The sequence below is a fragment of the Balaenoptera physalus genome, assembly GCF_965194825.1.
Source record: "Balaenoptera physalus genome assembly, chromosome: 8".
Taxonomy (NCBI): domain Eukaryota; kingdom Metazoa; phylum Chordata; class Mammalia; order Artiodactyla; family Balaenopteridae; genus Balaenoptera; species Balaenoptera physalus.
In genome coordinates this window covers 16445621-16472004 of record NC_138887.1, presented here as the reverse complement: position 1 = coordinate 16472004, position 26384 = coordinate 16445621, and the positions used below count along the sequence as shown (strand labels likewise).

Genomic DNA, 26384 nt, shown 5'->3' with positions numbered 1-26384 from the left:
GCTTTGTAAATCAACAACCAAAGAACATCAATATCAATGATGTTCTTTTAAAGAAATCAAAGATAAATGGTCCTCATAAGTCACTGTCACTGTACTTCAACATTCAAAAGGAAATATTCCGAAAATGACAGCAAGGGAAATCATATAATATTACCAAAACAGTTATGGGGTAGTGAATAAAGCCAGAATATGATTTGAGAAGTGAACGTTTGTTCTGAGGACAATATTAACATAATAGGAATATGAGGATCAAGCTTTACTTTTTCAGGCCATGGTTATTGATTTAAGAACGGACGCAAATAAAAATTGTTATCAGAGAGCTGTTTGCAAAGATGTTTTAAATCCAACATGTCTTCTTTTAATATTATACTACTGTAGAATATCCCAAGATGGAAGAGACCATATAGGTCATCTAATCCAATTATGCATTTCATGCTTGACTCACCTCTATACCCCTAAAGAAATGACAGCCACGTGACCCTGGCATTGTAGTTGATGACAGACCCATCTACCATGCTTCATACAGTAAATCTACAAAAAGGAATAATGGCATTTTGAAACACAAAATATAGGATGCTACTTTGAAATATGGCTCTTGTTAATGTTTGGGGAAGTAGTGCTTTTTCTTCTGTCATTCCTGGGGGAAAGGGTGTTAAGCATTGTGGCAGACACTGATTATTGCTCCCGGAATTGGTTCTCCTGCATCTCCAAATGTTTGCTTGGCACAGGACTGCTCAAAATAAAGCTCAAATTCCCAAGCTTTCCTTATAGCCATGCATTTGAGTTACTATTGTTGTGGAAAGTAATAAATTACCTCAAAATGTAGAGGCTGAAAACAAGCTTTTTATTATGCTCAGAGACTTGGGATGGGGCATCACACGGCTGGCTGCTTCTGTCATGCTGGCACGACTTCTATCGAAGCAGTGACAAGCCCACCCAGATTCAAGAGGAGGGGAATTAAGGCTTCAACTCTTGATGGGGGAGTGGCAAGGTCACACTGTTGAAGAGCACATGGCACAGGTGAGATTTCTGAAGCCACCTTTGGAAAATGCAATCTGACACACCATAGGTGTGGCCGTTGACTAAGTTCTGGCCAAGAGGATATAAGAGGAATTGGTGTGTTTAACTTCCTGGAAGTGTCCTTAGGCGGCGGATGTGTATGTGGTAGGAGGGGAGGTTCCCTTCTCTTTTCCACTTTCCTCTTGGCTGAAATATGGATGTATATACTGGAAGGTAGAGCAGCAATTTGGACAACAAATTTAGGATTACATAGCAACAAGCTGGAAGGAGGCTGGGTGCCTGATGATCCTGGAACCACCCTGCCAGCCCTGAGCTGCTTACATTTACATTACAGAGAAATAAACTTCCATCTTGTTTAAGCTACTATATTTTGCATTTTCTTGTTAATCTTAATAAAAACATCATCATAAATGAAGAAAGATGATGCAAACTTGTCTTAAATTACTGGGTCTATAAAGATAATAATGTTTATATGGTCTATATAATATTTATATGGTTAGAGTTTGACTAATATTGTGGGCCATGAAGTAAGGATCATAGTATTTCATAAAAGCTTAATTCTTAAAATGCTTGACCCTTACCATTAGAAGTACCTTACTATATTTAAAAACAACATATTATTATGAAGTTAAAAAATGGAAATAAAGAAAACATTCACTCATGGAGTGAATATAAGTTGTGTCATAAACAAAGGATTAATGTCAAAATGTATTTTTATTAAAGGGACTAGTTTGTTACATCTTGATTCCTAGTCTTTGACGTTTCTGAACCGTGTATTTACTTTTTTTGTGTGTGTGTGGGTAGAAAGATAAACTAAGTGAGCTTGCTCTTGAGATATTTTATTTTACAATGATGGTCATGGTAAAAAATGATGTGTTTTTAAATACCATATAATTGGCAAAAGACATTTTCTAATTCAAAACCGTAAACATTCGCAGAATAAACCTCGTTTCAAAGTCCAGGACTTCTTTAAAGCACACATCTCGAATTCTATTTCTCTTTATAGTGAAGTACATATTCCTATTTTTTGAGATATAATTCAAAACCACTGAAAGCATAAGGGAACTTTTTAAAAATAAACAATAACAGTTTAATCAGGCAAAGGTTTTTTTGCTTGAGGGCCATCTGTCCTGACACTGACATTTTATTCAAATTGCTGCACCATCCTCTTTGAAGGGCATCGACTAACTTTAGGTGCCTCACAATAAATGGCACATTTGTCTTAACAAGTAGTAACTGCATAAAGTGGACAATGGGATAGTATCAGTGAAGCAAAACAATAAAACAGGATGGATGGAGAAAGACTAGATAAAATGTGGCGAAAGAAAAAGAAAGGTGTCACAAAGATGGGGCATTATTTCTTTGTCCAAAGAGAACCAATACCACTATACGACTTTAAACAAAAGACATCACCCACACTTATCAATCCAACTAGATTCTCGGAGGAAAATAAAATGCCGCTACCGAGGTGGAGGCCGAAGTTTCAGGGCAAATCGAGTGGCGCCAGCTCTGCCTGGACTCCGTTGGTGAATGACGCGTGGGAATTCTGCCGAGTGGCCCGCCCGCTCCGGGGCGTGCGGACAGGTGGACGGCCAGGCGGACGGCCAGGCGCGCCTGGGCCGGGGGATGACCCGGGTAGTGCCGAGGGGGTGCCCCCGCCGGGCCCCCGCCCCCGACCGCGCCCCTAGCAGCGCGCCCAGCCAGCCAGCCGGCGCCCGCCTGCGTCTTCAGCCCCTCAGCTGTCCGAGCACCCGGCGCCCGCAGGCGGAGGTTGCCATGGTTTCCGGGGGTCACGTGGGGCGCGCCGGCGCCCCCTCCCGCGCTCCGCGGCGGGGCGGGGGCGGGGCGGCCCAGGAAGGGGAGAGGAGCGGCCGCGGTGAGAGCGGGAGGAGCTGGAGATGCTTCCAGCTCTCCCGAGGCCGTGCTCGTTCAGCCGCCGCCGCCGCACGGAGCAACCGCGCGACGGGAGCCGCGGGCCGGGCCAGCCGGGCCGCCGGGGCCCAGTGTGCCTCGTTCGCAGCGGGTAGCGCAAGCAGCGTCGTCTCCGCTCGCTCGGCGGCCGCGGGGCCCGAGACCGGTCCGGGGAGGGGGCGAGGGCGGCGCCCGGGCGCCCGTTGGCAGGGGAGGCAGGATGAGCATCGAGATTCCGGCGGGACTGACGGAGCTGCTGCAGGGCTTCACGGTGGAGGTGCTGAGGCACCAGCCCGCGGACCTGCTGGAGTTCGCGCTGCAGCACTTCACGCGCCTGCAGGAGGAGAACGAGCGCAAAGGCGCCGCGCGCTTCGGCCATGAGAGCAGGACCTGGGGGGACGCGGGCGCCGCCGGCGGGGGCGGTACCCCCAGCAGGGGGGTCAACTTCGCCGAGGAGCCCATGCACAGCGGCTCGGAGAACGGCGAGGAGGAGGAGGAGGAGGCCGCGGACGCAGGGGCGTTCAACGGTAAGGACCCGACCCCCTCGCGCCCCCTCCCACCCCCGCCGCTCCCCCTTGGCCCTTCGATCCCGCAGCTCGGCTCAGCCACCTCTCCCCGCCTTCCCCACCTTCCCTACCTTCCCTTCGCGCCCACCCCCTCAGCATCCATTTCTGTCTCTCCCGCTCGCCCACCTTCCTACTCCGCGCTCTCGTTGTGCCCTCCCCCTCGTCCCCTCCTCTGGAGGTGGGGAGCCCAAAGGTGAGGCTTCTCTGCACACCCGCCCCCTCTCGTCCTGGGCTCGGAGGCAGAGGCCGGCCAGTTTGGGGTGGGCATCTGAGAAACAACTTTCACTGGGGTTGGAGAAATTTCCCTTGACGGTTGTCACTGTGCATAAATGAAGCTGGCCCACTTGGCATCCTCTTTCAGCCTTTATATTTATTAATGGAGTGTCCAAAGCGAAAAGGCGAGGGGTGTTCAATCGGATTGGCTTTACTGTTGTTAGGACGGCAGATTCACTAAAAGGAGCATGAAATTGGACCCTCGGGGCAGAACAAAATTTATGGCGATAGCTTTGGCATTCTTGGAAACAGTCGTCTATTATTTTCCAATTTAGCAATACCGCGTTGTACTATCTTGGGACACACAACAAAGGATACCGTTTCGCCTGCAATCCGTGGGGTGTTTGGAATGAAGAAACGGGCTAATGGTTTGCTTTTTATTTAAAACAAATACTGAATGATTTGGTGCCTTAAAAAAAAAAAGTGTGTGAAAAACACTGTAGGAAGTTCTGAAAGCTTGTCGGTTGTCTTTAGAATGAAAAGCCAGTGAGTAATTGTAAGGACTGTGCCAGATACTGAAGCTAGAAAGAATGAATGGGAAAGAAAAAGGGATTTTCTCAAATAGTTGCTCCTGTCAGGTCCTACCTCTTCTGCTTATAACCCTCTTTCTCTGACACACGCAGACACACTTACCCATTAGCAGCCTTCCGTATTTACACAACATGCCTAAATCCCATCTTTGTGGCATCTCAAGCTAAAATACCCGGGTGTGCAAATGTGCAAGTGCTTTTTCTTTGTGGTGTAAAGTAACCATGCATTCAGCATCGCACCAGCTTTTATTTATTTACACTGCTTGTGGTTTGTGTGTCCGCAGTGCATTTCATATAATGAAACCATTTTAAAGTGTCATTTCCTTGTATATGTTCCTAGGAAGGTGTTTCTTTTCTTTGCAAAAGTGTTGAAAAGTGTTATAAAATTAAGGTATTTTTAGCTTGTCCGAAGCAATCACAAAAAGCACTGGAAATTAGTGCTCTCTGAAGATAAAAGGGAAGATTGTTACTTTAAAAATTTTAATTTTGGACTTCGTAGTGTTTTCAGGGGTAGGATAATCATAGTCTTCATTGTTCATTTTGCACAAGAATTTAATCGAATACTTTTCTTATTAGAAATGAGAAAAGGATAAAAGAGTACATATTTTAAACAGATGGGCAGGAGAAGCCAATGATGAATGACACAGAAAGGGTAGAGACATCTAATATATACTTCTTTTATGCTCCTGAGACACACATGTACACACGAGTACATTCACATGCACACGGACACACACAAAGAAAAAAAAAAGGACTAGTTTCCGAGATTGGAGAAAAGCAAAGGCTAAGGGACTTGGTAAAGAACATATATTCGTTCAGTACAATATATTGTTAGTATAAAATATTTTGTATAATGTTTTTGAAGTACTTTGCATTTATGATTCTGTTTTCTCTTTACAACAATGTAGATTATACACAGAACAGATTTGATTTTTGTTTTGCAGTGAAATAAGCTGTTAAGTTCTGAGTGGTAGGGATCATTTTATATGGTTTTATGGTCTCCAAAGCACCTTTATTGTAAAAATTACTCAGTGTGAGTTTTACTAAATATTTGTTAACCAATTGCCCTATTTATTCCCCATTCCTACCCCCCAAAGACTGTTCTGACTGCAACCAATTTGATCATTATCCAGCGCACACATATGCATATACGTATAACAGAAACTTTGGTGATGGTACTTCCCTTTTCTAGGTGTAGTAAAAAATATCTGTTCAGAGTATTTTCTTTTTTTTTTTTAAAGGTAGTTTTTATTAATTTATTATTTATTTTTGGCTGTGTTGGGTCTTCGTTTCTGTGCGAGGGCTTTCTCTAGTTGCGGCAAGCGGGGGCCACTCTTCATCGCGGTGCGCGGGCCCCTCTCACTATCGCGGCCTCTCTTGTTGCGGAGCACAGGCTCCAGACGCGCAGGCTCAGTAGTTGTGGCTCACGGGCCCAGTTGCTCCGCGGCATGTGGGATCCTCCCAGACCAGGGCTCGAACCCGTGTCCCCTGCATCGGCAGGCAGATTCTCAACCACTGCACCACCAGGGAAGCCCTAGAGTATTTTCTATTCTAATCAGTTCTCTCTTAATTTTTTTAAGGTAAATTGTGAGACCCCCAGTTTAAAGAGAATTTTAGACTACCAAGGGTTGGCGAACTGTTTTGTAAAGGGCCAGAAAGTAAATATTTTAGGCTTTGTGAGCAATGTATGGTCTCAATCGTATATTCCTCTTCTTTTTTTTTTTTTTTTTTTAAACTTTAAACACATATCCCTTCTGGAGGTTAAGGTTGTACAAAACTGGCCACAGACCAAGGCCATAGTTTGCCAACCCTCGGTCAGAGGGGAAGAAAAAGTCAAAATCATGCCATTGCAGGGCGGGGAGGGGAAAACAATAGGTATGAGCCTATCAGTGTAATGTCTAGGTCTAAAAAAGTGCTAGAATATAAAAAATACCAGATACTGGGTAATCCTCCTCTCATAGTAAAGAATTAGAAAAGTAAGTACTAAAGAAGAGTAAAGTACTAGAAGACAAGTCTTAATTTACTGAGACATAACACAAGACCGAATGGATCAATCGTTCTTAAACTTTTGTATACATCTCAAGGATGTTTGATTCAGAAATGAACATTACCTGGTACTATTCTTGGAGAGCTTTTTTGAACAGGTTGGGGTGGACACCGGGTTTCTTTTTTTTTTTTTTGCAGACATCCCAGCTCGTTCTGATATCTACATTTCCCTGACCACACTTTGAGATATATTGGTCAACAGATAATGATGATTATAATATCACTTTCTCTTATTAACAGTGTAAAAATAGCTGCCATTTATTGACATTCACTGTGTGCTAGGCACTATCTGAATGTTTTAATTCATTATCCCAGCTTTATAAGAAAGGTGAGACTGTCACTTGCCCAGTGTTTCACAGCTAGTGTGCTTGTAGGGATTGGAACACCTATGGGCCTGGCTCCATCCCTGTGCTCTTAAGTTCCAGATTTTATCTCTGGAAGGGGGTGGGGCTGGCATCGCTTGAGCATCCCTTGTATGTCAAGCTCTACTTGAGGTCCTTAATGTGTTTTATCTTTAAGGCTCAGAAAAATTAACTTGTCCAAGGTCACACATAGGACTAGTAAGCAGCAGAGCCTGGTTTCTTACTCACATCTCTCTGACCCACGACCATCAGAGGTTTCTCCCTTAATGGAATTTGTACGATGGGCTGACTCACAGGTCAGGTTTTCTTGGTTATTTTTCCAGTAATGGTGATAAATTTGCTTTGATTGATTCATACCCACTCTCATGAATCCCTTAGGACAGCGTATTTGTCGATGGTATTTGTGAGAGGTTGGGCAAAAAGGCAAGTTTTTGACCGTGAAGCTGGTGCCCATTGACTCACATAGAGAGATCAAGCATATGACCTTGAACTCATAGTATGGTGGTTGAATCAAGCAAGTGAACCAGGGTTTGGGACCATGGCCATTGAGGGCCCTAGGCCAAAAGTCAGATGGGTGAAGGTGGTCTTGACTTCTCTCCTACCTTTCCAAAGGATTCCTTCCTCTGCTGATTGCTTTCCCATTCCCCTTCTATTCTTTTCTAATTTTATCACTTCTAGTGTTTACTTTCAGTTTGCTGTCAATTCTTTTTTTTTTTTTTTGCTGTCAATTCTTGTTAAAAGAGCAACCGTTAGGTGTTAGAATGGCGTATGGCGATCCCCTTTCTGGGAATTCTTGAAGTCCTGAAAAAAGCTATAATGGAGTCTCTGCCTCCCTCTTCCCCATCCTACAGAAAGCGTATATAACATGACATGTCTCTTCTGCAAGGGCAGTGTCCCCAGGCTTGGAATTTATTAGGGTTACAGTAAGCCAAAGAGTTGGAATCAGTACCAATTTGGAGTGGAATCTGTGGTAATTAATACAGGCATCATTGTGAGATCTTGTATTGCTCAATTATTTCTTCAGTGAAATGGCTGAAATTATAAAATGAAGTAAATAAAATTCTCAATTGGCAAGTAGTCAGTAACAAATTACATATGGACACATGAAGAGCAATCAAACTGGAAGAAAAATAAACTAATATAAAATATGGAAGACTTAATGTTCTGTATTATGGAAAGCAAAGATCTGGAGTTCAAAGTGGATACACAAGGCAAAAAATCTTTGTGGATACACAAAGATAGAAATTTATCATGTAAAATCTGTGACTTAATCCTCTTAACTCTGATTTACGTCAGATGTTTTTGGAGAACTTTATCTACCTTTGCATTTTTACAGTTTAAGGGGATTGTGGAGACTTTACCAGAGATCCTGAAAATTATGTAAAATATTGGAAAGTCGGAGCTTATGGTGGGAGATTAAGGGAACAAAGGTATTTATCATGAGAGGAAATGGTTGAAAGAGAGTTAAGAGTAACATTCATGTGTCTGAAAATTTTTCTTAGAGGATTCTGAGCAAATATTCTTCATCTCTGTTATATACAGAATTAGAAGAACTAAGCTTCATTGTAGCTTGAAGAATAAAAGTCAGAAATTCATCTGTCTGAAATGGCGTATGTGGTCTTCCAAAAATGAGATGGCAAAGCAGTCGGGGTAATAGATTGATTTTCCAAGAATCTGCTGTGAAAACGTTCTTAAGCTTGTTCATACTGGGAGTGAAAAAATAGGTTGATCCGTATGTTGCATTCATGGCCTAACTGACAGCAGGAAACTGTAGAGAGTAATAATCATAGCTTTAAAGGAGTGTTGCTTTGGCCGATTTTTTAGGCTCACTTCTATGGGCCCTTATTTAAGAACTTGCTCTCTTGATGGCTATTAGAGACTGTTGTGGGACAAAGCAGCCAGTCCTTAGCTCTTGCCTCCTGCTTCATGTAGCTGTCAACATATGACTAAAGAAAGACATTTATTCTAGCGGTGGTACTTATGCAACGGACTGAAAGTTAAAATATCTTTTTAATATATTATGAAACTCTTAAATCCATTTAATCGGTTTGAAAAATGTTCATGGAAGTCAGTTTTGGGGGGTTAACTTTAAATTCAGACAACATCTGTTTTCTTTTATGTATGAGGCGCTGTGTGAGGCATGTTGACATGTTATCGTAGTAACAGTGCCTGCCTCGTGAAGTTGTTAGCGAGGATAAATGGAGTAATATTGGCAAGGTCTTTAGGATAGTGCACCCAGCAAGCGTTGATTACCTGTTAAACAAATGATCTTATTTATAAGTATTCCAGAAATGTGTTCTTTCTGAGTAGCAATTTCATTGTGCTTGGTGGAGATGAATCTAATGTTTGCACTTTATAGAAAGATGAAGTAGGAAATGAGCTTACTGGGCAGTTCCTCTTAGGATTTAATGTGAAGTTATGTTGCATAGTAATAAAACCAACATCCTTTCAGCTGATAATTTGTAGCTAAGCACGCCAGGATTTTGTAATTAATGAGACTTTGTGGTCTTTGGCTATTACAAATTTATATAGTAGTTTTAAATGCTCCTGAAGTGGATTACATCCTTCATGACAATGGCTAAAATGTTGAAGCCATTATTTTATTTATGAGCTTAAAACAGTAATGTTAGAGAAGATTTTTAAAATATTTTGAGTTATAGATGGTAATTGTGATTTTTCAAAGAAGAACGGTTAAGAACATTATTCATTTTAATAGTAGTATTAAATGGATTGCTTTAGGGATTGAAATTGGGAAATCAAAGGATTTTGAAAGAGTGTTCTTTCTCAAACTCTTATCCATCTATTACTTTAAACTTTGGGAAGAGGGAGGGAGGGGAGGGATGGAGGGATGAGAAGAGAGAGAGAAGGCGGAAGAGAGGAGTAAAATTAGTTGGAACTTGTGAAGGGTTCTTTGAGTAACTTACACCTTTTCTGAAGGGATGGCAGAGAACCTAAACAAAAATTGAAGCACTGGGTACTTTCATATCTTAAAAATCAAACTCTTTAGCTATTATTTAATGTAAGAGCATTATAAGCTTTCCATTTGAAGACATGTAAGTAAGCTTTACATTTGAGGTCGCACATATAGTGATGTACTGTGTCTGGGTGGGACAGAGTAAATATTTAATGGTTATTTATTGTTGCAAATCTCACTCCATGGATTCCAGTAAATTTCCAGCTGTCAAGGTTTTGTTCATAGCTGTGTCAAAAAACAAATGTGTTTCTTTTTCAGCTGTACTAACAAGAGACCTTTGAAACTGTCAAGGAGGAGTTTATTTGTGATCCATTAAAAAAGCCATTTAATGAGAGTAGTAGCAATAGAGAAGGCCTGCGGTGGAGGTTGGGGTTGATGGGGGCAAGGGGTTCAGCGAAGGTGATTGAATGACTGACCTTGGGGTCTGCCTTAGCAGTGTCAAGAGTCACAGAGTAAAGGGGCCGAGACCTGGGTTAGCGCATGAGGAGGGGGAATGTGTATAAGTTGGGAGGTAGGATGCTGTGCCCATTCACTCACTGCAGACATATTTATAGAGAGCCAACTCCTTCCTTTTTTTTTTTTTTTTAAAAAAAGGAATAGTTATTTTCTTAAGTTTACTATCTCTAGACTTCTTAAGAAACAATCCTTTTGTCAGAGACTGTCTCATAGATAGAATATGTTGTCTATTTCATTTAACAGGTGGAGCAGCTGAAAGCAGGAGACGTTCCTTGCCCAGATTTAGTCTGTTTTGGTCTTTCTGTTAATAGAATTTTCACAGTTCATGTGCTGTTTATATTAACTTACATACTATGAATCCTTTCTGTCTTCCATCAGGGTGATAGATAAGGTCTAAAAGTCTAGGCTAAAGAGAGGTACTTTTGTTCTTTTGCCTTCAGAATTACCAATTTTTTTTTTCTCTTTGATTTTTTTCATTGCGGTGAAATCTAGTATTAGGTTTTATTTTTGTATCGATTGCTTAAGAAGAGACAATGGAAAAGAAAAAAGAGTGCAGTGACTTTTCTGAGGTGGGTGAGTTATTGTCATCGTGTTCTTGGTCCTGTTCTTACTGTCCTTCCGCCTTATCCTTGCCGTTTAGTTGTGGTTGGGTTGGTCCCAAAACCCCATATAAAAAGTCACTGTGATACTGATCATTATCTTTATTTTATGGGAGTGAGTTTTTGTGTTTCGGAAATTCAAAATGACTCAGGCTGTTCCATTATGTAATTATTTTGTGGAAAGAATTTGAGCTAAAATTTTCAGGTCATGGCTTACATGAAAACAAAACAATCTAAAAAAAATCAGAAATATAAACACAGTTGGTGTAACATTTATAAATGTTTCAGCAATAGGCTCTGCCATGTGTAGCTTAATATGTTTGGAAACTGAAAAAAAAACATCATTCCAGTTGCTACTGTTTAAAAAATGTTTCTGTGTTTTAAAAAAGACAAAAGGTCAAAATGTAAACACATGTTCTACATAAAAGTGAAGCCAAGAAGATACACTGTATGCAGTGATTCCGGTATCCGTTTGGCTGGGGACTGACACTGTTTAATTTACATTAGCTGTTCCAAGACAAAATAGTTCATGCGAGTGATATTGAGGGGTTTTTTTGTTTTTTTTTTTGGATAAAGGAGAAGGAAAAAGCTTCCATTCGTTTAAATACATTTTAGTTAGACTCAAAAAGCATCTTTCCAAAAGGTTCTGAATTAAAACGTGACTCAGCTGTTTCATTTCAGTTGCTATAGAAAGCTAATGTTTGTTAAATGATATTCTTTTTATTTAATCATTGTTAACTTTTTTGGCTGCTTAAGTGCCAGACGCTGAATAAGGCTATTTATACATATCATTCAGCCTCCCCACAAAGTAAGTGGTAGAATCAGGATTTGAACCTGACAGTCTTGAGTTCAGAGCCCATCTCCTTAACCATGGTACACAGACTTCATTTTTAGTAACTCTTACAGCAGTAACATGGTTGAAAAGAACCACATATCAAAAAATAAGCTTCCAACTTTTCCCTCTAAAAATTTACAGCCTAGCCCAGCATTGATCTTTCCCTTTTACAATTTGTTTTTTCTGTCTATTCTACCCAAATTAGCACTTGGTATACTGTTGTTGTTTTTTTTTAAAGAGAACCTTTATTTTATTTTATTTTGGCCACGCCATGCAGCTTGCGGGATCTTAGTTCCCTGAGCAGGGATCAAACCCAGGTCCTCGGCAGTGGAAGTGTGGAGTCCTAACCACTGGACCGCAAGGGAAGTCCCAGCACTTCGTATACTTTAGAAGCTCAATAAAATGTTTATTTTAAAAATGAACACCTCATATACTGAGCTGTTTAATTCTCAAAACCTTTTTGATTATGTACAGTCATTAGCAAAATATATTTGAGTATACACATCCCATGTATGTTTTTATAAATTTTGTGCGTGTACCAGTATATTAACTTACTATGTATATGAGAAAGCATCCCACCGTATAAATTTTGAAAGGGAGAAGTAACAAGTAATTGTAAACAAGTTCTAATTTTTACTACACCCTAAATGATTGCCTTGTACTCTGCCTTGGGGGTGCATGACCCCATTTTGGAGACCACAATCCTAACAAAAGAACTTAACCCATACTCTAATAATATGTAAGCTAGCTGTAGTAAACTTTGGCTTCCTCTTTTAAGTTCCTGGATTATAAAGGACCTGCAGGTACGCAGGGTCCTAGTGTGTGTGTGTGTGTCTTTTTTAATAGACATTCATTAGGTAAGTTAATTGTTTGGCTCAGCTGAACTTTGGCAGAATAAAGAGGAAAATTCTATCTTATAAAAAGGAAATAAAATCATATTATCTGACAGGTAAGATCTAGGCTTTTTCTTTTAAATCTGTATTCCTGTCTGTACCTTGAACTTCAGCCTCGATTATAGAGTACTAATGTCCTTGGTGCACATATTGGGGATGTGACAAACAGAATCATACCATGTTATAGGTGTTTAGTTAAGTTTAGTCATGGAAGTGCCAGTCAGAATTAGAAGAAACTCTAAAGTTTAAGATAGTTTAAAAGATTAGGACCAGGCAACATCCTAAGGAAAAAAAATAAAATAAAATAGTTTAAAAGAAATGCAGTTACATAGGGTATCTGAGGAAGGCCATTTCTGGAGATGACAGTTGGTTAGGAGGGAGCCTCTTCACTATCTCCCTTTTTGTAACTTTTGAAAAAAAGCTTGTCATATACTTGTATTACCTATTAAATACATTTTAAGTGAAAAAAGACATGAAAGAGAGGCAATTCTTTTATAAACGTCCGGTGGGTAGTAGATAAAACACTATAGAGGCACACAGTATGGTTCGAAATTGATGTAGCCAAATATTCTTGCCTAAGTTATTCTCTTGGTCCTGGGTACCCAGTCCTCTTTCCTTAACTTTCTGCCAAATCTCAGTTTTTCTCCAAAGGTTAGCTTACCAGTTCGCCCTACCAGAAAATCCTTACGAGATTCTCTGGTTGACATGAATGGTGTCAACATGGCAGGATGAACGTGCCCTACTTCAGAGTAAGCTTGGCGGATGTCACATGTGCCTGGCACAGGCAGGCACGGAAACACAGGAATAAGCTCCCTCCCTCCAAGACCTTCCTGCACGCATATCACTTGGCCTACAGAAGGTGCTCAAATACACTTTAAATTAACCTCAAGTTGAATACTGAATGTGTCATAATAGTAAACATCTATACGTGTATATTTCTAAAGTGATTGAAACCTTCTTGGGCGCATAAATATTAAAAATAGCCTCCTGATAATCCTTTATATTGATGCATTTTAAAATGTTTTCATGAAATATAAAAGCCTTAGCCTGTGTTCAGTTTCACAGGTTTAGACTTCATTATATTAAAAAAAAAAAAGGTGGCATATTATATTTTGGCCTGATATTTGATCACTCTGCCACATGCAAAGAACACACATGCACAGGCTTGCCTTGCGGGTGAGGATTGCACATTCTCATCGAGGAGACGTTCTGACCCCCCTAAACTTCCCGTGTCACTGCTTCTGCTTCTGTGAGCCCTGTGTTAAATCCCAAATGCATCTGTTGCCCTGAACCTGCTTTGTCCTGTTTTCTCTCTCCATCTTGCCTCATTCCTGCCACCTTGAAAGCAGGCTGTCTTCCTCCCTTTATTGCATGAATCCTGCTCACCCCCGAGGTGAGCCCTTTGGAGCCCTCCGGTTTTAACTGTAGCTCCAGCGCAGACCTCTCGCCTTCAGGTTTAGGTTGACATATCTCCCTGCTTACCAGCCACCTCTGCTTGCATCTTCTTCAGGCACCTCCAGATAATTTTGTCCTAAACTTAATGTGTTATCATCTACCTCTATTATTATTCTTTCCTACTCATGTTACTTTTTTCCCACCACTAATTTGATAAAGACAGTCAATAGAGCCCCTTTCCTCTGCCTCCTACTTCTTAAACCTGGTAGTTTATGGAAAACAAACAAAACAGATTGCTTTTATTGCTAAAAATTTTTAAGTAGTGCTGAAAAATCAGAAACACTGGAAACTTTTTACGAATATGACTTCACTTTGGCATAGGCTCTAGGTTTGAATCCTGACTCTGCCATTTATAACTTTTGGAACCTTAAGCAAGTTACTTTACCATCTGTGCCTCAGTTTCCCCATCTGTGAAATGGGAATGATGGTAGTACTTACCTCAGAGGGTTCTGGTAAGAATAAATGAGTTGACAGTGTGTGGCATATACTAAGCCTTATATATGGGTTTGTTAAAAAAAACAGGAAGGAAGGAAGAGAGGAAGGGCAAGTTTTAGAAGTTAGAACCTGACGGGTTTTAAAAATGAAGTTTGATTTGAAATGTAAGAAACTAGAGATTGCTTTCAAGGCAGTGTAGTAATAGTCCTTAAAGAAAATGTTATTAATGAAAAATATAAAAGTAAAGTCTTCAGATCTTTCAAAGTGTTTCAAATTTTTTAAAAAAACCCTGCTCTTTTAAGTCTCAAGTCCTCCTTTAATTCCTTTGAAATGCAAGGAAAATAGTCTGACTTAAAAAAAATAAGGTTAAAAAAAAGCAACGGGATAAAGCTTTGCTTTGTTTTCACACCACCTTCTCCCTTGAGAATCAGTGTTTAACTGGTAGAATAAATAAATTTGTGTGTGCAGAATCTCCAAGTTTACGGTTTTATTCAAGTTTTAATAAGTTATTTTAAAACAAACTTGGGAAAGAGTAAGTAGGGATATTGAAAATAGTTACTTAATTTAAATGAGGCAGATGCTTATAGTAAAAAACATGAATATGTACCTGAAATATAAATTAATTGGAAAAAATTGGTTGTATAAACTTGACAGCTTGTTGCCATTTCCTCATGTCATAATATTTATGAAAGTAAGCTCATGGTGGGAGAAACTTTTATACCTAAGTTTTACATTAGAATGTGGTTTTATTCTGAAAACCGATCATTCTGTACTTGCTCCACTACAAATTGCTATCTTAATAGAGTTCAAAAAAAAAAAAGACAGTTCTTTTGGATATCTTTGCTTTTACACAGAGTTATTCACAGGTCTTTGGTTTTTTTTTTTTTTAAGGTGTCATTGATTTTTTAACGTTAGTTTTGTTTTTTTTATTTAATTTTATTTTTGGCTGCATTGGGTCTTTGTTGCTGTGCATGGACTTTCTCTAGTTGCAGCACACGGGCTTCTCATTGTGGTGGCTTCTTGTTGTGGAGCATGGGCTCTAGGTGCGTGGGCTTCAGTAGTTGTGGCGCGTGGGCTCAGTAGTTGTGGCTCGGCTGTAGAGCGCAGGCTCAGTAGTTGTGACGCATGGGCGTAGTTGCTCTGTGGCATGTGGGATCTTCCCGGACCAGGGCTCAACCACGTGTCCCCTGCAATGGCAGGCAGATTCTTAACCACTGTGCCACCAGGGAAGTCCTTGATATCTTATTTGACTGTCATTAACAACAGTTTACCAACTAAGCAATATTATGATCTTTGATTCCTCATAATACCTTAAAATAATTTCCTTATAATTTCTTAAAAAGAATTCAAAAAGTATTTTAGTGTTCACATTTTAAGAAAAACGCATTTGCAGAAAGGATATTTTGTGAAATATATTTTAGGAGCACATTTAGCATTAAAAGGGTACAAAGCTTCAGTTATGCAAGATGAATGAGTTCTGGGATCTAATGTATATAGTATGGTGACAGTTACCAATACTGTATTGTATACTTGAAATTTGCTGAGAGGATAGATCTTAAGTTAAATCTTAACACACACACACACACACACACTACACACACACACACACACACACAGAGTGGTGACTATAGAGGTGATGGTTAAATTATTTAGCTTGATTGGGATGATCTTTTCACAGTGTATACATATATCAAAACATCAAGTTGCACACCTTAAATATATGCAGTTTTTATATGTCAAAGGTAATAAAGTAAAAAAAAAAAAAAAAAGCAGTGTGAATTAATCTGGTTGGGCTGATAGTATTGAGTATACTGAGAGATTTTTATCTCCGAAACCAAGCAGAGCAGAAATTTTCTCTTTCCCTCTCTCCCTCTTCTTCCCTCTCCCTCCCTCCATCCCTCCCTCCCTCTTCTCTTTTTTAAAAATTATGAAATATTTCCAATATACAGAAATGAACAGACACTAAATAAGGAACACTCACATGAGCCATCCCCTGTCTCTAACAGATTTTAACACTTCAGTTTTTTTACTTTGAAGAAAATATCACATGTACAGTAGGAGTCTCCTTGTGTACCCCTTTCTTATCCTGTTCTCTTAACTTCCTTCTCCATAGATAACCACCACTATGATGAATTTGGTGTTTATACTTCCTATATATGTTTTTGTACTCTTACTACAAAGGCGTTTATTCATAGATTAGAAATAATGATATTTTGCATGTATTCAAGGTTCATATAAATTGTGCCACTTACGAAAGTTTCATTTATGTAAATTATCATCCTTCTGCTTGTTTTTGAGAACAGTGTTTGAGGTAATGTTTCATTGATTCATGTAGCTCTTGTTCATTTTTTTTAAACTCCTATTAGTATACCCTTATATAAGTGGACACTTCATCCATTCTTTGATAAATACTTTGCTTGTTTCTAACTATTTGTTATTACAGTGCTGCAGTGAGCATAATGTGTGTGTGTGCATGTATGTGTATTATGCAAATGTACTAGAGTTTTTTAAAGTGTGAGGACCCCTGGAGAACCATTCATCTCCCACTCCTTGACTTTTTCAGGGAGTCTATGGAGTGAAAACTATAATAATAATAATGTTATTTTCCCTTTCCCCCCGCCCTCCCATTCTCTCAGAAGTATATAGTAGAGTTTTTCAGAGGCTGCATAATGTATGATATTGCAACAGATTGAATGCAGAAGCAGATATGAGAACACAACTGTCTTCTATTATACTAGATTTGCAGAAAGGTAAAACAGAGTCATTCTTCTTATTAATTTTTTTTGTTTTGGAAAATATAGTTATTTTCCATAAAATTGTTATCGTAACACATAATCATCTTGTTAATTTTAAGTGAAATAATATTTTTAAAATAATTTTAATTTCTTATACACTATATATTGATGACTATAACCCATATAAGCAAATAATTTTTAAGAGTGTAAAGAGGTTTTGAGACCACAAACTTTGAGGACTGCAGTTCTAGGGTATACACCTAAGCGTAGAAAGTCTGGTTGTAGGGAATGCCCAGCTGTCACTGCACGTCATATTGCCATATTTGCAAAGCTGTTATACTAGTTTATACTCTCAGCAGTAGTATAAGAGTTCTTGGTTCTCCACATTCAAGCAACCATTTGATATTGTCAGATTTTAACCAGCTTTGCCAATAAGACGGATGTTAAATTGGAATCTCATTGTAAATTGAATATGCTTTTCCCTGATTACTAGTGATCTTGATTATCTTTTTTATCTTCATTGATCATATCTCTAGTTCATCTTCTGTGAAAAAAGTTTTTTTTCTTGTCATTTTTCCTGTCTGATTGTGTTGTTCTTACTGATTTGTAGGAGTGTCTCCTCTCCTCTCCTCTTCTCTCCTCTCCTCTCCTTTCCTTTTCCCTCTCTCCCTCCCTGCCTCCCTCCTTCCCTTCCTTCCTTCCTTCTTTCCTTCCTTCCACGTTCTGGTTACTAATCCTTTGTTGGTAACATGCATTGAAAAAAATCTTCTCCCAGTTTTGGGCTTGTCTTTTCATTTTGTTTATGTAGGTTGAACAGAATTTCCTTTGTTTTCTCTTCCAGTGTTATTGAGATGTAATCGACATACAGCACTGTACAAGTTTAAGGTGTACAGCATAATGATCTGACTTAAGTACATCATGAAATGATGACCGCAAGAGGTTTAGTGAACATCCATCATCTCATATAGATGTAAAAGAAAAGGAAAAATGTATTTTTTCCTTGTGATGAGAACTCTTAGGATTTACTCTCTTAACAACTTCCATATGTAGCACACAGCAGTGTTGATTATATTAATCACATTGTACATTACATCCCTAGTACTTATTTATCCTGTAACTGGAAATTTATACCATTTGACCATCTTCATCCATTTGCTCATCCCCTCAACCCTTGCCTCTGGTAACCACAAATCTGATCTCTTTTTCTACGAGTTTATTTCTTTGTTTGTTGAAGTATAATGGACCTACAACACTATGTTAGTTCCTGGTGCACAACATAGTGATTCAGTATTTGTATACATTGCAGAATGATTACCATGATAAGTCTAGTTACCATCCGTTGCCATACAAAGATATTACATTTTTATTGACTATATTCCCCATGCTGTACATTTCATCCCCATGTTTTGTAACTGGAAGCTTGTACCTGTTAATTTCCCTCACCTATTTCACTCTTTTCATTCATGTTCGTACCATTTCACTCAAGAACAGAATTTCCTGATTTTATTGTAGCCCAACATTAATCCCTTCCTTTATACTTATACTTTTTTGTGCCTTAAGGAATCTATCTCTACCTCGAATTAAAAAGATAAGCTCTTCATTTTCTTGTAAAAATGAAAAAGTCTTGAGTTTCACACTTAAGGTTTTAATCCATCTATAATTTATTTTTGTGCCTGGTATGAGATGAGAATCTCATTTCATTTTTTAAAAATATGCATCATTTATTGACTTTTTTCCCCCACTGATTTTTAAACATCAATTTTCCATTTTTATGTGAAGGTACTTACAGTCTATTCTGTTCTGTTGGTTTGTCCATTCTTTAATTACTCTCTCTTTCTCCTAATATGACTTTATATGGTCCTGATATGTGGTAAGTAAGTACATCCACCTTATTTTTCTTCAGAATTGTTTAACTATTCATGGGCTTTTATTATTCCACAGAACTTTTAGGATAAGCTTCTTCAATGATGTGAAAAACTTTATTAGGTGTTTGTTGGAATTTATAAACAAATTTGGAGACATAAATATTCCATGAACATTGCATATCTCTATTTATCCGGTCTTCCTTTCATTTCTTCAGTGTTTTATCATTTTCTCCATAAAGGATTTTCTTGTCTTTTCTTAGTTTTATTTCTAAGTAACATATTATTTTTGTTGGTATTATAACTGGGATATTTTTCTATTACATATTCTAATTAGTTGTTACTAAGAATATATAAAAAGAACTGTTAAAACTCAATAACAAAAAGCCGCTAATCAAACTGAGCAAAAGACCTAAACAGTTTAATAAAGAAGACATAAAAGAAGATGGCCACGTGGGAAGATGTGGAGTTAGTGTCTCCCCACAAGTAGGGTGCCTGCCCGCCCATGTTGGGGGCTCTGACGCCCAAGGAGACGGGAAGAACCCCAAAGTGAACCGGTAGGATGTAGGGGGACTGAGGGGAAAGGAGAAGTGGAGGCCAGACAGGATCGGTGCCCCTGAGGCTGGGGAGATGAGGAGAGGCAGGCGGGAGCGACTCTCCAGGAAGAGCGGGAGAGGAGCGGAGGACAATCGCCTGGCCCACTCAGGCCGGGGAGCCTGATGAGCTCCCAAGCCAGTACCCCGCCCTCCAAAGCCCCATCCAGGCCACATGGGTCCTGGGGGCATAGGAAGGAGGCCGGGGAGACCAGGAGAGGCAGGTGGGAGGGGCCCTCTAGGAGGAGTGGGTGAGGAGCAGAGGGCAATTGCCCTGCCCACTCAGGCCCAGGGAGCCTGCTGAGCTCCCAGGCAGATCCCCTGCCCTCCAAGTCCCCTCCAGGCTGCGTGGGTCCTTGGGGGCATAGGAGGGAGGCAAGGGAGATCAGGAGAGGCAGGTGGGAGGGCCCCTCCCAGACCAGAGGAGCAGGAGAGGAGAGGAGGGCATTTGCCCCACCCACTCGAGCCCAGGAAGCCTGCTGGACTCCCAGGTGAGGTCCGCTGCCCTCTGAGACCAGGGGTGGGGGGCATGCCTGGGCCCCTTCTGTTCCTTGAGCCTAAGCCCCGCCCCCCACAGCCCCCAGAGCCTTTTCCAGCCCTGTGGGTCCTGAGCATTGGCCCCGCCCACCACCCAAACCTTGCCCTTGCTTAGGCCCTGCCCTCCACAGCCAAGGCCTTCCCCTTGCTCCCTTTTTTAAATTTTCCCTTCTCTTTTTACTATTGTGGTACTGATGTACCTTCTGGTTGTTAATTCATCTATGTTTTTATTTTTGTATTCTTCCTAACATATCTGTTAGTTTCCTAGTCTAATTTTATTTTTTACTTTGTTGTTGTGTGTTTTTTTGTTTGTTGTTTTTTCTTTGTTTGTTTTGCTGCCCCAGGTGGCTTGCAGGATCTTGGTTCACGAGCCCAGGGTCAGGCTGAAGCTCCTGCGGTGGGAGCTCCAAGTCTGAACCACTGGACTAACAGAGAACCTCAGACCCCAGGGAATATTCATCAGAGTGAGGTCTCATGGAGTTCCTCATCTCAGCACCAAGACCCAGCTCTACCCAATAGCCTACAAACCCTAGTGTTAGAAGCCTCAGGCCAAACAACCAGTAAGACAGGAACACAATCCCACTCATAAAAAAAAAAAAGAGAGAGACGGCAAAAAAATATATCACAGATGAAGGAGCAAGGTAAAAACCTACAAGACCAAATAAATGAAGAGGAAATAGGCAACTACCTGAAAAAGAATTCAGAGTAATGATAGTAAAGATGATCCATAATCTCAGAAATAGAATGGAGGCACAGACTGAGAAAATACAAAAAATGTTTAACACAGATCTAGAAGAACTAAAGAACAAACAAACAGAGATGAACAACACTAGGAAAAATGAATAACAGAATAACTGAGGCAGAAGAACGATTAAGTGAGCTGGAAGACAAAGTGGTGGAAGTAACTGCTGAGGAGCAGAAAAAAGAATGAAAAGAATTGAAGACAATCTCAGAGACCTCTGGGACAACACTAAACACACCAACATTCGAATTATAGGGGTCCCAGAAGAAAAAGAGAAAAAAAAAGGGTCTGAGAAAATATTTGAAGAGATTATAGTCGAAAACTTCCCTAACATGGGAAAGGAAATAGTCAACCAAGTCCAGGAAGCACAGAGAGTCCCATACAGGGTAAACCCTAGGAAAAACACACCAAGACACATATTAATAAAACTAACAAAAATTAAATTCAAACAAAAAATATTAAAAGCAGCAAGGGAGAAACAAAAAATAACATACAAAGGAATCCCCGTAAGGTTATCAGCTGATTTTTCAGCGGAAACTCTGCAGGCCAGAAGGGATGGCAGGATATACTTAAAGTGATGAAAGAGAAAAACCTACAACCAAGATTACTCTACCCAGCAAGGATCTCATTCAGATTCGACAGAGAAGTCAAAAGCTTTTCAGACAAGCAAAAGCTAAGAGAATTCAGCACCACCAAACCAGCTTTACAACAAATGCTAAAGAAACTTATCTAAGCAGGAAACACAGAAGAAAAAGACCCACAAAAACACCCCCAAAAATTAAGAAAATGGTAATAGGAACATACATATCAATAATAACCTTGAAGGTAAATGGATTAAATGTCCCAACCAAAAGATACAGACTGGCTGAATGGATACAAAAACAAGACCCGTATATATGCTGTCTACAAGAGACCCACTTCAGACCTAGGGACACATACAGACTGAAAGTGAAGGGATGGAAAAAGATATTCCATGCAAACGGAAATCAAAAGAAAGCTGGAGTAGCAATACTCGTATCAGGTAAAATAGACTTTAAAATAAAGACTGTTACAAGAGATAAGGAGGGACACTACATAATGATCAAAGGATCAATCCAAGAAGAAGGTATAACAATTATAAATGTTTATGCACCCAACATAGGAGCACCTGAGTACATAAGGCAAATGCTAACAACCATGAAAGGAGAAATGGACAGTAACACAATAATAGTAGGGGACTTTAACACCCCACTTACACCAATGGACAGATCATCCAAACAGAAAATAAATAAACACAAGCTTTAAATGGCATAATAGACCAGCTAGATCTAATTGATATTTATAGAACATTCCAACCAAAAGTGCCAGAATACACTTTCTTCTCAAGTGCACATGGAACGTTCTCCAGGATAGATCACATCTTGGGTGACTGATAATCAAGCCTTGGAAAATTTAAGTAAATTGAAATCGTTTCAAGCATCTTTTCTGACCACAGCGCTATGAGATTGGAAATCAATTACAGGAAAAAAACTGTAAAAAAACACACATACATGGAGGCTAAACAGTGCACTACTAAATAACCAAGAGATCACTGAAGAAATCAAAGAAGAAATTAAAAAATACATAGAAACAAACAACAATGAAAACACGATGACCCAAAACCTATGGGACGCAGCAAAAGCAGTTCTAAGAGGGAAGTTTATAGCAATTCAGTCTAACCTCAAGAAACAAAAATCTCAAACAATCTAACCCTACACTTAAAACAACTAGAGAAAGAAGAAATGGACAAATTCTTGGAAAGGTACAACTTTCCAAGACTGAACTAGGAAGAATTAGAAAATATAAAGAGACCTATCACAAGTAATGAAATTGAAACTGTAATTAAAAATCTTCCAACAAACGAAAGTCCAGGACCAGATGGCTTCACAGGCAAATTCTATCAAACATTTAGAGAAGAGCTAACACCTATCCTTCTCAAACTCTCCCAAAAAATTGCAGAGGGAGAAACACTCCCAAATTCATTCTACGAAGCCACTATCACCCTGATACCAAAACCAGAAAAAGATACCACAAAAAAAGAAAATTATAGACCAATATCACTGATGAACATAGATGCAAAAATCCAGAACAAAATACTAGCAAACAGAATTCAACAGCAGATTAAAAAGTATGATACACCATGATCAAGTGGGATTTATCCCAGGGATGCAAGGATTCTTCAATATATGCAAATCAATCAATGTGATACACCACATTAACTAATTAAGGAATAAAAACTATATGATCATCTCAATAGATGCAGAAAAAGCTTTTGACAAAATTCAACATTGATTTATGATAAAAACTCTCCAGTAAATGGGCATAGAGGGAACCTACCTCAACATTATAAAGGCCATATATGACAAACCCACAGCAAGCATCATACTCAATGGTGAAAAACTGAAAGCATTTCCACTAAGATCAGGAACAAGACAAGGATGTCCACTCTCGCCACTCTTATTCAACATAGTTTTGGAAGTCCTATCCACAGCAATCAGAGAAGAAAAAGAAATAAAAGGAATACAGATTGGAAAAGAATAAGTAAAACTGTCACTGTTTGCCAGTGACATGATACTATATGTAGAAAATTCTAAAGATGACACCAGAAAACTACTGGAACTAGTCAATGAATTTGGTAAGGTTGTGGGATACAAAATTAATGCACAGAAATCTCTGGCATTTCTATACACCAACAACGAAAAATCAGAAAGAGAAATTAAGGAAACACTCCCATTTACCACTGCAACAAAAAGAAAAAAATACCTAGGAATAAACCTGCCTAAGGAGGCAAAAGACTTGTACTCGGAAAACTATAAAACACTGATGAAAGAAATCAAAGATGACATAAACAGTTGGAGAAATATACCATGTTCTTGGATTGGAAGAATCAATATTGTGAAAATGACTATACTACCCAAAGCAATCTACAGATTCAGTACAATACCTATCAAACTACCAATGGCATTCTTCACAGAATTAGAACAAAAAATTTTACAATTCGTATGGAAACACAGAAGACCCCAAATAGCCAAAGCAATCTTGAGAAAGAAAAACGGAGCTGGAGGAATCAGGCTCCCTGACTTCAGACTATACTACAAAGCTACAGTAATCAAGACAGTATGGTACTGGCACAAAAACAGACATATAGATCAATGGAACAGGATAGAAAGCCCAGAGATAAACCCACACACCTATGGTCAACTAATCTATGACAAAGGAGGCAAGGCTATACAATGGAGAAAAGACAGTCTCTTCAATAAGTGGTGCTGGGAAAACTGGACAGCTACATGTAAAAGAATGAAATTATTACACTCTCTAACACCATACACAAAAATAAACTCAGAATGGATTAATGACCTAAATGTAAGACTGGACACTATAAAATTCTTAGAGGAAAACATAGGAAGAATACTGTTTGACATAAATCACAGCAAGATCTTTTTTGATCCACCTCCTATAGTAATGGCAGTAAAAACAAAAATAAATGGGACAAAATGAAACTTAAACACTTTTGCACAGCAAAGGAAACTATAAACAAGACGAAAAGACAACCCTCAGAATGGGAGAAAGTATTTGCAAATGAAACAACAGGCAAAGGATTAATCTCCAAAATATACAAACAGCTCATGGAGCTCAATATGAAAAAAGCAAACCATCCAGTTAAAAAATGGGCAGAAGACCTACATAGGCATTTCACTAAGGAAGACATACAGATGGCCAAGAGACACATGAAAAGCTGCTCAACATCACTAATTATCAGAGAAATGCAAATCAAAACTACAATGAGATATAACCTCACACTTGTCAGAGTGGCCATTATCAAAAAATCTAGAAACAATAAATTCTGGAAAGGGTGTGGTAAAAAGGAAATCCTCCTGCACTGTTGGTGGGAATGTAAATTGATACAACCACTATGGAAAACAGTATGGAGGTTCCTTAAAAAACTAAAAATAGAACTACCATATGACCCAGCAATCCCGCTACTGGGCATATACCCTGAGAAAACCATAATTCAAAAAGAGGCATGTACCACAATGTTCATTGCAGCACTACTTACAATAGCCAGGACATGGAACCAACCTAAATGTCCATTTATGACATTTAGGACAGATGAATGGATAAAGAAGATGTGGCACATATATACAATGGAATATTACTCAGCCATAAAAAGAAACCAAATTGAATTATTTGTAGTGAGGTGGATGGACATAGAGTCTGTCATGCAGAGTGAAGGAAGTCAGAAAGAGAAAAACAAATACCATATGCTAACACATATATATGGAACCTAAAAAAACAAAAAAATGGTACTGATGAACCTAGTTGCAGGGCAGGAATAAAGAGGTAGACATAGAAAACGGACTTGAGGACATGGGGTGGGAGGGCGAAGCTGGGGCGAAGTGAGAGTAGCATCGACATATATACACTACCGAATGTGAAATAGTTGGCTGGTGGGAAGCAGCAGCATAGCACAGGGAGATCAGCTCGGTGCTTTGTGATGACCTAGAGAGGTGGGATAGGGAGGATGGGAGGGAGGCTCAAAAGGGAGGGGATATGGGGACATGTGTATGCATATGGTTGATTCGCTTTGTTGAGCAACAGAAACCAACACAGTATTGTGAAGCAATTATACTCCAACAAAGATCTATTTTAGAAAAACCCCAAAAACAAATGTCATTTGGAGTACTAAAGACTTGGGAAGTCCTTTAATTAATAAACCTGTTTTATTTAAAAAAAAAAAAAAGACTTAATGGCCAATAAGCCCATGGGAGGGAGCTCAGTATTTTTAGTTATTAAGGAAATTAACATTAAAACCACAGTGAGTTGCCACTAAACACTCACAAGAACGGCTAAAATAAGATGACATACCTTATGTTAGCGAAGACATAGAGCAACTGGAACTCTTGTTTATTACCTATGAGAGTATGAAATGGTACAAACCCTTAGGAAATCAGCAGGTTTTTATAAGGTTAAACATTCACTCACCTATGAGCCAGCGTTCCCACTCTAGGCATTGGCTTAAGAAAAAGAAATGTATATGTTCACAAAACGATTTATATAAAAATATTTACAGAAGTTTTATTCACAATAGCCCAAACTGGGAAAAAAAAATCAACAGGAGAATGAATAAACAAATTGTAGTGCATTCACACAATGAAATACTACTCAGCAATAAAAAAGAATTATTGATGCTCTCAACAGTGAGAATAAATCTCACATTTATATGAAATTCACGGACAGGCAAAACTAAGCTATGGTGGTAGAAATCCTAACAGTAGTTTCCTAAGGGATAGTGGGAATTGACCGTAAGGGGGCTTGTGGAACCTTTCCAGGGTGTTGGAAATGTTTTATATCTTGATTGGAGTGTTGGTTATATAGGTGTATGCATTTGTCAGAACTCAGTGAGTTGTGCATTTCATTGTATGTCAGTTTCACCTTGATTAAAAATAAAACCGTTGGAAACATGGATGCTTTTGAAATCCTCTTTTCCACATTTTAATTGAGAAGTGCCATTGCTTTCTGCACTGATTATCTTGTGAAATTT

General features: G+C 39.3%; 1 protein-coding gene across 2 annotated transcripts in view; it reads left to right on the top strand.

Moving 5' to 3' along the window:
• Positions 1 to 3150: 3150 nt before the first annotated feature.
• The window catches only part of PRKAR2B (protein kinase cAMP-dependent type II regulatory subunit beta), a 109043-nt gene continuing 85809 nt past the window's right edge, over positions 3151 to 26384 (top strand). For both annotated transcript variants that reach the window (XM_082473616.1, XM_082473615.1), the window contains exon 1: positions 3151 to 3458. In XM_082473616.1, coding sequence (XP_082329742.1) covers positions 3152 to 3458 — 307 coding nt within the window. In that variant the 5' untranslated portion in view covers position 3151. The remainder of the gene's footprint in view (positions 3459 to 26384) is intronic.